The sequence below is a fragment of the Plecotus auritus genome (assembly GCF_963455305.1).
Source record: "Plecotus auritus genome assembly, chromosome: 1".
Taxonomy (NCBI): Eukaryota; Metazoa; Chordata; class Mammalia; order Chiroptera; family Vespertilionidae; genus Plecotus; species Plecotus auritus.
In genome coordinates this window covers 50,361,878-50,375,983 of record NC_137770.1, presented here as the reverse complement: position 1 = coordinate 50,375,983, position 14,106 = coordinate 50,361,878, and the positions used below count along the sequence as shown (strand labels likewise).

General features: G+C 50.0%; 1 protein-coding gene across 1 annotated transcript; it reads right to left on the bottom strand.

Annotated features, from left to right (window-relative positions):
• Positions 1-238: 238 nt before the first annotated feature.
• CILP (cartilage intermediate layer protein) lies at positions 239-13,427 on the bottom strand (the record flags this gene model as incomplete). The annotated part of the gene is given in 12 exon segments (XM_080640880.1): positions 239-322; positions 324-359; positions 361-423; positions 426-475; positions 478-2,799; positions 5,113-5,270; positions 7,164-7,272; positions 8,049-8,363; positions 8,753-8,932; positions 10,119-10,388; positions 11,276-11,368; positions 13,257-13,427. Coding segments are annotated over 12 exon segments (3,768 nt in total). The 5' UTR covers positions 13,345-13,427.
• Positions 13,428-14,106: the final 679 nt, after the last annotated feature.

The following is a 14,106-nucleotide window of genomic DNA, read 5'->3' as shown; positions in this document are numbered from 1 at the left end:
GTATGAACAGTGATGAAGACCTTGCTTACGTCCTTGGAGCAAGACCAGGAAATATACTTTATATTGGTTATTTCACCTTCAACTTCAGATTATCATTATCGTAAAGGTGGGCAAAACCATGCAAAAAGAAAAGGAAGGGGACTTCTATTGATGGCACCAAATGAAAAACAGTCAAAGCCACAACGTTTGCCAATGGCCAATTTCTGGTGTTTCTTTTAAAGAACAGATCAAAGAGGCTTTATTTTGCCATTTTGGGGGCTACGTGCCAATCAGTATCATGGGACAAAGACAGTAAGTGAAGGCATGAAGAAAAATAAACAAGCAAACTGCACCAGAACAGATGTGCTTAAATTAACCAAGAGACAGTCTGTGCGTCAGTCTCACAATGGCTGTCACGTGAGGTTGTGGGGAGAAAAGAAGTACCACAAGCTTAGTTGTTTAAAGGCTGCTGAGCAACCCCACGAAAACTCAGAGAGGCCATCCCTCCAGGCCGGCGCTGGCCACCCCTACTTGCCCGCTGCTGCCTCCTGAAGGGCACTCTTCCTCTGATAGTGCCGGGGGCAGGGGTCTGGCCTGGGATACTTTGGAGGTACTGGAAGGCACTCTGGCGACCCACCTGCCTCTCTATGCAGTTAAAGGTGAGGGCCACTCCCACGTTGCTCTTCATGATTCTGGAGGAGCCATCCGATGTGCCATCAAAGCACCGGCCAAGAGCGATCTCCTTGGCCACACGAGGGTCCTGGTCAGTGACAGTGTAGATTCCATAGTTGTGGCCCAGTGGATCCAGGGGCGCCAGCATGGTGTACTCACTGGTGTCATTGTTGACTGCCAGTGGTAGGTGGTTGACCAGGTACTCATGCAGCATGGAGTTTACACTGGCTCGATGGCAGCTGCCTTGGGGAATGATCTTCACTAATGTGCGGTCCACACGATCCTGGTCATAGAGCATCCCACTGCACTTGAACTCCAAACAAGCAGATGAGACATTGGGCTGGTCCCTATCCCGTGTGCTTTTGACATCGCGGATTCCATACAGCTTCCCCACAGTCTGTCGGTGGGTGCCCCCCATGTTGCGGGATCGCACATTCACCTCCACTGGCCCCACAATCTTCACCTTAATGTAGCAGGCCCTGAACTCCATTGGCTTGGGCCACCATGCCAGGTAGTCTTCAGTCCAGCTCATGGGATCGTCTTCATTGAAGGGGACAGTATTGTAGTCATACCGATCCCCCTCAATCCGGTAGAACCGGAAGTGGGCTGCACTAGGCGGTGCCTCCTCACATGCCCGGAGATTCTCAAAGGCATAGATGGGTCCATTGCTCTCCTCAGCTGAGTTGGGCCTTGGCTTGGCCATGCTGATCTGGAAAGCTGTCTTCTTAACCCGTGGGTCCTCATGGTCTGTCCGCCGGTACTTGAGCTTGTTGAGGTAGGGCTGAGGGACACCAATTGCATTTGGATTGAATTTAGGAGAAGATGCCACTGCTTCCAGTTCTTCCCCAGCCAGGCTTGCCAAGACATAGGCAGAGTAGGCATCAGGGGACTGGTCATCACAGAAGGCAGGCAGACAGGCCCCATTGGGGCCCGTGATGACACTGTCAAAGCGGCCCCAGGCCCTGGGGTTGGATGAGAAACCAGTCCTGGGCTCCAGGTTGATCACAGAGACCACAACCCCCTGGACCTGCTCACTGGGCAAGAACCTCTCACTCCTGTAGGCCCTCACCTTGATAAAGCACCTCCTGCTTTCAGGGACATCCAAGTTAAAAAGCCTCCTTTCTCGGATCTCCATGTTGCCCACCAGGAAGGTTCTCTCTTCCCTTTTGTTCCGCCTTTGGCTTTCAAATTTAAAGTCACCTTCCTCTTCCCATAGCCCTGTGTCTGGGTTGAGTGACCACAGTTTCATTGTGGACACATGCTCTGGCATCTTGACCTGGGTCGAGTCGAGGTGAACCTTCACCTTGCCAGCATTAAGTGACTCAGAGGTGGCCTCATCTCTGAAGTCCACAGAAAACATGCCATATGTTCGAAGGGGGAAGGTGTCTCCATCATCATTGATGAAGTTCAGGTCACTCTGGGTAGCGGTGGCTGTGGAAATATTGCGGGGATCCAGGAAGGTCACACTGGCCTTTACTTTTCCTGTGTAGGGCTCCCCATTCTGCTTGTAGAAACTCTTGGAAGGGATCTCCAACTCAGCCACAGGGTCTTCACCATCCATCTCCCCCAGGGGGATAATGTTGGTCTCCGTGGCCTCCAAGGTGATGGGCTCTTTCCGCCGAAGCATCTTGATCTCATGGAACACTGCACTCCCCTTCTTGTTGAAGGGCAGCACTTTGGTAGTGTTGACGAACTTCTGCAGCCTGTCCACAAATGTGAGCACCAGCCTCTCAGTGTCCTGGGGGATGTGGAGGGTGAAAGTGCCCTTGTAGCCAGTCATGCTCACACGGTTGTTCCCCATGTACACGTGGCCAAAGCGCATGGGTTCCCCATTGTCAGCAGCGCTGACGCGGCCCCGCACAATACTCCGGGTCTCTGTACACCGCTGGCAGTTACACTCCTTGGCCACCTTGGTGGGCAGTGTGTACCCACTGCACTGGATCTCCCTCTCCTCTGTTTCGGAGATGCCACAGCAGTTCTCCACAGCATCCCGGCACCTGATCCCATTATCCTGCTGCCCTGCACAGGTCTTGACAGGGCAACGGCCCACATCATAGTAGAAGGAGTTGGTGGCATTCTGGAAGCAATCATGAGGCAACCGGATAAGGTAGCTCTCAGGGGTTGGGTTGCATGGAGTCTCATCAGGGGCTGTGGAGGGAAACGGTGTGGCTATTAAATGTAAGTTCACATCCTACACACAAGACACCTTAGCCTCACCTCTGTACAGTGCTTTATCGTTTTCAAAGTACTTCCATATCCAAGATCCTGATTCTCACTGAACTTCTCTGAGAAAGATGAACAGCTGTTGTTGCTAAGCCCGTTTTATACATGGAGAAGTAGAGTTGGTTGCTGAGACCACTATCGTAATGGCTCTCATTGGAGATGAGCCCTTAAAATCTGTGAGGGTGTGTTGCGTTACCACCCAAATTGGGAGTGCTGCTGGCATATAGTGGGTGGGGGCATTGCTGCCCTGTGACCGGCAAAGCCTGGCACTTTTCTGCCAGGACTTTTTCTGTCTCCTGCATGACTTTCACACATCCCAGCAGACATTCACGTAGGTGGAAAACTTGTTTAAAATGATCAGAGCCTAGTATTTTTTTAATGTGACTACCATACATTGAATTTTTCTGAAAATGCAGCTACCATAAAAACCAAGCTAAGATTATACTTTGTTTAGCTTGGGAAAATAACAAGAATTGTTCCTTGTCTCAGAAAAATCACGTACTTACCGCCTTACCCAAGGAATGTGACCCACCACAATGAGACCCCTGCATCCAGCAGTATCTGCAGCTGCCACAGTCACAGCGACTGGAGTCAAGTGCAAGTGTCTGACCTCTTGGTTGGCTTTCTAGTGCAATTATGCTAAAGCCTTTACATATTGAAATACATATTATTTTGCATTAAAGTTATTTTCTTTTTATTTCTCCTTTATGGTATAGTTTGGGATGTGTGCATATATACTTGGCAATTATATGTAGTTAACTTATTATCCATAAATTTAACTTCAGAATAGAAAATACTTTGTAAATGTAAAGTGTTAAAAATTTAAAGTATTCAAAATAACTGTGACAAAGGGGGAGCGTTGGTGTTATGGGTTGGGAACCACAGCTGACAGGACTCCACTGTTGCCAAGGTCCAACTGTCCTGTGTCTTGAGGTCTGTTGCTCAACTTTCTTGGAGTCTGTAAAATATTCCAGAACCCTTCCAATAAATTTTCTCTTCCTCTTCCTTTTGTTTGGTTTTGTTTAGGCCAATTACTAAGCTATCCTCCTCTCTCACTTTCCAAGTACAGGTTCCTGATTGATTTTGACCTCAAGTCTTTCCCCTCAAGCACACTTCTTTTTCTTTTCTTTTTTTAAAAACATTTTTACTGATTTCAGAGAAGAAGGGAGAGGGAGAGAGAGATAGAAACATCAATGATGAGAGAAAGTCATTGATCGGCTGCCTCCTGTATGCCCACAACTGGGAATCAAGCCCGCAATCCAGGCATGTGCCCTTGACTGGAATCAAACCTGGGACCCTTCAGTCCTCAGGCCAATATTCTATCCACTGAACCAAACCAGCTAGCAGTGGTTCTCAACCTTTCTAATGCTGCGACTCTTTAATACAGTTCCTCATGTTGTGGTAACCCCCAACCATAAAATTATTTTCGTTGCTACTTCATAACTGTAATTTTGCTACTGTTATGAATCGTAATGTAAATCTCTGTGTTTTCCGACGGTCTTAGGCGACCCTGCTAGCAGTTCTCAACCTGTGGGTCACGACCCACAGGCTGAGAACCGCTGCTGTAGACCTATGAACTCTCTGGGGGTGCCTGGCCAGCAAGGCTCAATGGTTGAGGGTCGACCTATGAACCAGGAGGTCATGATTTGATTCCAGTCAGGGCACATGCCCAGGTTTCAAACTTGATCCCCAGTGTGAGCGTGCAGGAAGCAGCTGATCAATGATTATCTCTCAGGTTTCTATCTCTCTCTCCCTCTCCCTTCCTATCTGAAATCAATAAAAATATGTTTTTTTAAAAAAACTCTCTGGGGGGAGAGGGGTAAGTTTCAGGCACCTGGGTTTTTGTTAACACCAACCAGGTGATCCCACTGGGCATCCAAATCTAAGAACCACTATTTAAGCCCCAGTTGAAATGCTGCTCTCTCAAGTAGCCACCCATGGTCACTCCTGCCTGGAAAGTCTCTACCTCTCATCTAGAGAGTCCATGGCCCATTATCTCCTGCTTTAACTGCATTTGCCTATCTTTGCTTAATTACAGTTCCTTAATTACAGTTCCTGACCTCTCCTAGGGTGGCAGCTCCGAGAGGGTAGAATTGGGGTCTGTGGCATCTTCGTGTCTCAGAGGACATAGCACTGTACACAGCACAGAAAAGCTGGGGGTTTTGCTGCCCAGTTATGTCCACTGAGGTGCTCCCCAGTCCTGCAGCAGAGGCTCCCCAGGGACCCTGCCAGGCTTACCTATAACAATCAGCTGGGCGACCTGGGACTTCGCAGCCCCCGCGTCGCTCTGGGCCTTGCAGAAGTACTCCCCAGCCTGGTCCCGCTGTAGGTTCTTCAGTAACAGCTTGCCGTCGGGCTTGTAGAGGGAGGGGTCCAGCAGCGTGTTGTTGTGATACCTGCAAGGAATGGAGAGGTGTAGCCTGAGGGGGCAGTGCCATAGCAAGCAGCCAGAGAGACAGATGGTGGATGGGTCCCTGCAGATGCCAATACCACCTTTGACATAGCTCATCCAAGAGCACTGATTGGCCTGGGAGTCAAGGGACTTGATTGAGTCTCAGCTCCACCACTCGCTGGCTATGGATCCTTGGACAAATCATCTCACCCTCCTTAGCATCAGCTTCCTGATCAATAAAATGGGAGCAGTGATTCCTAGCTGACGTCACAGAAACATTGGGTGGGTCAAACAAGAGAATGGCTGTAAAATGTCTGTGAAGGGTAAAGGACTCACAGCCGCAGGAGACTTTGACCTTGTTTGCCTTTGTTGGGGAAGCAGGGCTGAGGAACCTTGTTCTGTATCCTGAGGATATGAAAGTCAGGACCCAGAGACCAGAGCCGCTCTGAAGGGACCCCAGCCTCGAGAAGACCACACAGGGCTTTCTGGTTGTCTGTGTGGCCTCAACCCTGCTGGTCCCCACTTATAAGTGCCAACTTCCAGCCCTAAGCCAGTTTGACTCAGTGGATAGAGGGTTGGCCTGCGGACTGAAGGGTCCCAGGTGTTTTTTGTTGTTTTTTTAAAATATATTTTATTGATTTTTTACAGAGAGGAAGAGAGAGGGAGAAAGAGTTAGAAACATCAATGACAGAGAAACATCGATCAGCTGCCTCCTGCACACCCCCCACTGGGGATGTGCCTGCAACCAAGGTACATGCCCTTGACTGGAATCAAACCTGGGACCCTTGAGTAAGCAGGCCCACGTTCTATCCACTGAGCCAAACCGGTTAGGGCAAGGGGTCCCAGGTTTGATTCCAGTCAAGGGTATGTACCTGGGTTGCAGGCTCCTCCCTGACCCCAGCCCTGGTCAGGGCTCATGCAGGAGGCAACCAATTGATGTGTTTCTCTCACATTGATATTTCTCTCTCTCTGTCCCTCTCTCTTCCACTCTCCCTAAAAATCAATGGAAAAATATCCTCAGGTGAGGATTAATAAAAAAAACATAAGTGCCAATTTCTGGGCTCTGAACCTGGGCCCTACTTCTAACTTTATTTTGTTGGTTAGTATTATCCTATTTAATAAAGAGGGAATATGCTAATTGACCCTCACACCGTCTCAAAGATGATGGCGCCCACAGCCAATAAGGAGGGAATATGCTAATTGACTGCCCCGCCCTCAAAGATGGCAGTGCCCACAGCCACAAGATGGCAGCGCCCAGTCCTCTCAGCCCCGCTGGGGTGGTGGGCCTGCCTCCAGAGTCCCCCAGTCCCCTCTGCCCCCTAGCCACCCAGGGCTGGCCTGAGGCACAGGCAAGCCTCGGATGGCGGCTGCCCAGCCACCCTTGGCCACCTGAGGCTCAGGTAAACAGGGCAGGCCGAGGCTTGTGCTGCTGACAGTGGCAGCAGCAGAGGTGTGATGGGGCGTCGCCTTCCCCTGATTGCCGGGTTGCCTCCCGCCCCTGAGGGCTCCTGGACTGTGATGGGGGCAGGCTGAGCTGAGGGATCCTCCTTCCAGTGCATGAGTTTTCATGCACTGGGCCTCTAGTGATTAATAAGACCAGACCACCCAGCTGGTGTGGCTCAGTGGTTGAGTGTCAACCTATGAAGCAGGAAGTCATGGTTCGATTCCCGGTCAGGGTACATGCCCAGGTTGCAGGCGCGATCCCCAGTGTGGGGCATGCAGGAAGCAGCCGATAGAGGATTCTCTTTCATTATTGATGTTTCTATCTCTCTCTCCCTCTCCCTTCCTCTCTGAAATCAATAAAAAAAATAAAAAAATAAAATAAGACCAGACCGAATGCAAGAAAGACCTGGTTGCCCAGAGAAGAATCGGGCAGGACAGCTGGCAGAATACTCACCAGAAATACTGGTCTGGACTGGGCTTCCCTGTGGCCTTACAGCACAGGGCCACACTCTGCCCAGCTCTCCGTGCTTTTGTCTCAGGGTTCTTCACAATGTATGGAGTCTCTGGGACAGAAGACGAGAAATGGTGCTTTGGGTTTTCCTTTGTGACAGATTCTCTTCCTTCCCCGGGTTCTTTGACAAGTGTTAAAATTGTATGACTTGACACACACCCCACCACCCCACACCCCACCTGCCCCTCTGAAAGATCCTATTTAGGGTGCTGATCCAGAATGGAGTCCACCTCTTCTACCTTAGGGCCTGCTTCCGTGGCCTCTCAAGCAGCATCTAGGTGAGGCAATGGAGAACCAAGGGGATCTTGTGCCAGCCATGATTCCCAAGCATGGCCATTGAAACAGAGTTGGTTGTTTTAAATAGAACAATATTCCTGTTGTGCTGCTTCCAGCAGAATTTTCCAGCCATTCTGTACCATTTCTGAACCCCCCAGCCTCTCTCTGTCTCTTTCTGACCTCCAAACCTCACACTATATTGTAATGACTATTTTAATAAGGTGGTCCAGGGAAGAACTCATTTCAGGGAGCAAGCCATGCCAATATCTAAACAGAGTATATAGCAAGTGCAAAGGTCCTGAGGCAGGAGTGTGCCTGTGTGTGTGAGGAACAGATAGGAGGACATTGTGGCTGGAGTAGAGTGACTCAGTGGGGGCAGACAGGAGGATAATAGAAGAGAAGAGCAGAGAAGTAATGGGGGGCGGAGCAGATGATGTTGGGCCTTGTAGGTCATGGTAAGGGTTTTGAGTTTTAGTCTAAACTGGAAAACCAGCTCTTAACACTGCAGTCCCTTTATTTAAAAGTCCCACCCTACCCAGAGAACTTAAGTACCTGCTCTCATGAACTCTGCATTGATGGTGGCTGACTTCAGGCTAGTTCTGGGCATTGTGAGCTTGATGGGAGCAAACTTGGTCTTTGTGATCTTCAGGATGCTTTTGCCATCTGGGCATAAGCCAGGGATTCGGAATCTCCCACTACTGTCCGTCCGGGTCAGTGGCTTAAGTGTCTTGGTCATCAGGTAGACAGTGGCCCCTGAGGCTGGGGCACCCCCAGGGAGGGAGACAGTCCCATGCAGCACGAAGTCCTGGCACATACAGGCATCACAGTCAGCATTCACCTGGCCCATGTGGCAGACCAGGTCACAGGCTATGGAAGAAGGGGCCATGTCAGGAGGGCTTATGTGGATTCTGGCCCTCCTTTAGCCACATCTCAGCCTGTGGACTCACATATGCTTCCCCTCCCCCTTAGGCCTTTGTTACCCTTCCTTATTAGCCTGCATGACTAATTCCTACCTATCTTTCAATACTTAGCTCAGGACATCTTCTCTAGGAAGTCCTCTTTGATTCCCCTAAGCTATGATAATGGACCTCTGTGCTCCCACATTATCCTTTATAGCCCCCATCAGAGCACATAATAGTTAATACTTGATGACTGCATGAATGAATGAATCCATCTCAATCTGACCCTTTAACCTACTGTAGGCTGCTTCACCCTCCACGCCATTCCCTGCCTAGTACCAGGAACAAGAGTGGTACCTGTACAGGCCTGGTCCATACAGAGCCGGCCCTCCTCAGTGGCCTCACTGCACAGTGACACTGTCTCTGCCAAGCAGGTGCGTGTTCGGGTCTGGACCCCAGTGTGACCACAGGCAGCAGAACACTTGCTCCAGGGAGACCATGAGCTCCAGATACGGTCTGTGTCTCGGCGCAAGGATCCTGCAAAGCAGGATGGGCAGACAGTCTGACTTCCCTCCCAAGGGAACTCAGTCAGGAAATTTGACCCTAAAGCTAGTTTTGCTCAGAGAGCAGGACCTCGTTTACGTTATAGATGTCACTGATATTCATATTTACTACAATGACAGAAGGAAGTCAAGAGTCTTGAGGAAGTGGCATCTCTAATTTGCACAAAGACACCGTATGGTCAAGGGGTGCCCCTGAAAGGGACTTGTTGGCCAAGCACTGGGAGCTGATATGCTGCCTCAGGCTGTGCAGGGTTAGCATCATCTTCCCTGTCCACCAGTGTGGAAACAGCCACCAGGGCCTGGGACTGCGGTGATTCAGACATCAACCCCCTTTATACCTACCCTCCTCACCTCTGGTCTAAGGTCTGTGTGCAATAATGGGGGCTTCAGACCTTGCCCAACCTGAGCTCCCAACTCCAGATGACCACCACTGCCACCTGGGCCTTGTGAGTGCTGACGGAACCCCAAGAGGTGAGGGTACCCATCCACAGAGCAGGCAGCCGGCAGCTTGCTCTGTTTTATCCGGTGTGGGGAGGGAGGAAGTACAGAGCATAAACTGTGGACTCTGCAGACACAGACGTGGGTTCAAACCCCAGCTCTCCACTTACAGCTGTGTAATCATGAGAAGTTACCTAACCTCTCCGGACATAGAGATTCCTCACAGCTCAGTTGTAAAGTCTGAATGATGTTGATAACCAGCACAGTATCTGGCACAAATGGAAACTAACATTTAATGAATGTTACCTGGGTTAAGCCCTCTATATTCATTATCTTACTTAATCCAAAAAAAAAAACAACAAAAAACAAAACAAAACAAAAAACACAAAAAAAACACACACACAAAAAACAACAACTATGAAGGTTTACTAATATTACCCTGTTCTACATGTGAGGAATCTGAGGCCCAGGGACTAAGGAATGGAGTTCCTGGTCCAGGCTGGGACCAAGCAGCCCAGCTTCAGAGTCTGTGGTTTTCACCACCAAGGCACACATCCCCAGTGAAGTGGAGTGAATGAAGAGCACCCAGAAACACAGAACAGGAAGATTATGGCTCTCATGACACTAGTTGGTTATTACTGGGGAATCAAAGCATGCGTATGTGTGATATCCAGACTTCCCATGGCCAGAGGCAGGTAAGGGTGGGGGCCGCACAGACTCACCTGGTGGGCAGAGGAAGCGCACGGTGTAATTGGAGCAGTTCTGGCCGGGCCGCTGCTCCCTGTTGAGGCACCAGAAGCCCTCACGGGGACTGCCGTGGACCACCTGGCCAGTGATACCTGCAGGTATCCAGTCAGTGGTCCGAGCCTCCAGCCGCAGGGGCCGAGCACACACACGGTCCCCATAGTAGAAGTGAATGGCATCCAGTCGCTCAAAGTCACCCTGCCCGCCTGGGTGGTCAATGTTGAACCATGTTGTCCACTCGCCAGGAGCTGAGAGATAGAGCCAGGTTGGGGAGGAGCCAGGCCCTGGAGCCCCAGGTGAGTTCCATCCAGTTCCTTTTTCTGCTCAGTTCCTGGGAGTCATCCCTGATATCACTCATGCTCCCACCCAGCCCCCTCTATTGGTCTCAGGGCCCATTGCATCTGTCTCTCCAGCATCTCTCCAATCTCCTGCCCTTCGGCATCCCTCCACTCCCACCAAGGACTCCATAAAGCCATTAGCAGCCTGGCTGTACCATGTCAGTAACTTTCTGCCTGGTCTCTCTACCTCAATTTCTCTCTGACCCCATCCCCAACACAGCAGTCAGGGTGAGCTTTCTTCATGTGGGTTGATCCCACGCTCCCAGCTTTAACTCAGTTGGCCAAGCATTTAGGGTGGTATGAGCTGGCCCCTGCTCTCTCTCCATTCTCATCTCCCCCCATTGTCTCCCCACCAGCCTATGCTCTGGCCCCAGCAAGCCCTCCAGCATTCCTGAAACATATCAGGCATATTCATGATTCTGGACTGTTCTACATAGCAGGTGCCTCTGCATGGACAAAGATGTAAGCCAAATGCCTTGAAAAAGTGGGTTTCTAGCCTGGCCAATGTGGCTCAGCAGTTGAGCGTCAATCCATGAACCAGGAAGTCATGACTGGATTCCTGGTCACGACACACACCCAGGTTGTGGGCTCAGTCCCCAGTTGGGGGTGTGTAGGAGGCAGCTGATCAATGATTCTCATCATTGATGTTTCTACCTCTCTCTCCCTCTCCCCTCCGCTCTTTAAAATCAATAAAAACTTATCTTTTTAAAAGTGGGTTTTCATACAACCCTGAAATCATGCCCAAGCTCAGTAAACACCCCCCCTAGTGGCCCCTCCCAGTTCCAGCCACAACTCACTCTCCAGGGGACTCGCAGGCTTGGCAAAGTTGCTTAGGGTCCTCTTTCCAGGTCGGACTCTTCTCACAGACTGGGTGAGCATCATCTGCCTCCCTGGGGGCCAGGAGGGGAAGGGAGAGGCCAGAACTGTTAGTTATCAGGGCCCAGCGGGTTCTCTTACTAGCCTCTCAAGAATGGTGGATGGAGCATAAGCACAGGACATGTGTTCAAATCCCCACTCTGCCACTTACTGGCTCTGCAACCTCATTAAGAGCTTTATTCCTCCACATCTGTTTCCCCACATAATAGGGCTGTATTAATAATCACTACATCACAGGGCCCTGGGGCATATTCAGGGCGATAGTGAGTGGAAAGGGAGTTGGCATGCAGTGCATGCTCAACAAGCGGTTATTTTCTTTTTGCTCTTGTTCTAGAAACAGATCTTTGGAGGATGGGGAGCAGCCAATGGGTGGGAGCTCCTACATTAGGGTCCGGCCCTGTCCTTGCCATACAGAATGGAGGCTTATTTTTCTCCATCTGCAAGATGGAGATATTAATTCCCACTTCACAGGGTGGTCCGGTTGGCACGAGGAGTCTGTGAGGTAACACAAGTGAACATCTCTAAAGTATACGAAGATTGAGAGCATGAGATCCAGAGACTCTGCCACTTCCTCCCTGTGTGACCTTGGGCCAGACACTTAACTCATCTGACCCCTGTTCCCTCATCATAAACTGAGGATAGTAGTAGTTCCTGCCTCAGAGGACTGTGGGGATTAGATAAACTCATTCATAAAATCCTCTTAGAATAATGCCTCGTACATAGTGCCTGCTGAATAAGCATTAGCAACTCCTCTTAGCTCAATGCCTGGACAGTAGATGTCCATTTCCCTTCTCTTGGCAAAGTTGGCTTTGAGAGTCCATCCTCCCCCTAAAGGACTTACTTGGCCTAATTGGGGCAGTGGTTGTCAATTTTCTGACCGCAGGGTGGAGGGCTCTGCCTTAGGATGCGCACAAGATAGCTTCCAGCCCCACCCACCTGCGGCTGGGTTGGGCTCCAGCATGGGAAAGAGAAAGGAGAGCAGAGGGCTGCAAAAGCTTTGAAAGGCAATTAACTTTCATGTGAGGAGCCAAATCAGAATTCTTTAATTGGGGTGATAGGAGCTCCTTTAATCAGACGACTCTGATTTCCCCTCAGATGGTTGAATTTTAATCAGCTACACAGCAGCAGCTGTCACGGTGAAAAGAGCAAACAAGGCAGGCGGTGGCACACAGGGTTTGGCAAGACGCCGAGCCAGCCTTTGTTCCTGCATCTGTGGTCACAAAGCCTACAGGGCATGCAGCTTTAAAAGAGAGGTTTAAGCATTTAAAAAATATATATATATATTTTTGCTTTACCTGAGTATGCGGGTAGAAATCAGGAGAGAAAGGGCAGATGGGAGGGAGCAGATAGGATAGGGCTAGGAGTTCTGACACTTAGATGCCTTGGAGAGTCTAGTAAGCAAATTCTCTCTACCTATTCCTTCGAGAACTCAGTGTCACCAGAAGATGGGGTTAGAGGACAAGGAGACCAGAAGGGGTTCACTAGTCTGTGAAATTTGGGTCTAAATAATAGAGCTTTAGGCCAAAAGAATTTTCATGAAACAAAACAAATCGATTCTCATACCTACTTCTGAGAAAATAATCCCTTGTGATTTCCTTTTGCTTTGGCTGCCAGGAAGCTCTGAGCTAGATTTATCACTCAGCGGTGGTAGCCCTCTTATCTTTTTTCCTCCCTCTGAATGACAGCTCGTTCTCCTCACTTAAAATATTCTGTTCTGTGAGTTTTAATATTGGGAACTATCTCAAATCCTTTGGAGAAACAAGCAGGGTATAAATTTTAAATACATCTAAATTTTAAACCAGCCTCAGGTCTTAAGGCAGATGCATAATTGAGTTCCAAACCAGACATGACTTCACTATGACAAGTCGGGGATTTGGGAGACAGCAGATACTTAGCCTGTACCCAACACAGAGGTGATCTCCAGGACCAGGAAGAAGAACACCCAGGCCTTGGTCCCCACCATCTTTCCCCCAGGCTCTGTGGGGAACATGACGGAAGTTGGGTGAAGGTGTTTCACAACGTCAGGTTGTCCCTGGAACGTGGTCCCCTAGGAAGCGTCTCAGATCCAGTAACCTGCAAAGAAACAAAGCTTGCCAGGTTCCATGTTTCTGAGTTACCTCTTATGGCTTCAGCAGAGTTATTTCTTGACCTATCAAGGGTGGAAGAGTGCACAGAATGAAGTCTTGTGGGAGGTGACACCTGCCAAAGTTGCAAATGCAGGCAGCTAGGGAGGTGCAGATAAGACAGACCTGGATTCACCGCTGGGGTCCAGGTACCAGGGCCCCACATCAAGATGGGGCACAAGGGAGAGCAGGTTCCTTGCCAGTGAGGAGAGGCCTGGGTTCACTCCCAGCAACTTCTGGGTGACTCATTAATTACTTCCGAGACCTGGGTGTGGGGGCATGTTTTTGCTACCCTTTCGGTGGGGGGGGGAGGGGGGAGGCTCACATTCTTTCATAAAGAAGCTACAATATTAAAGCTGTGAAACCTCAACCCCAACTATAGTGACCTCTCACACGGCAAGCAAGCTGGAGGGCACAGATGCTTCAGACATACCACCTCCATGAACACATTCCAAGATATTTCTGGCTTGTTTGTTTGGGGTCTAGCTGGGAATTACACAACCAGGAGCCCACTGAAGGAGAGCAGGAGGGCTGCACTGTTAGAAGGCTCCCCAGTCACTGCTGGCTGTGGGTTAGAGGCTGCAGGAGTCGGAAGAGGAACGCAGCCAGGCAATAAGGACAGGGGCCCG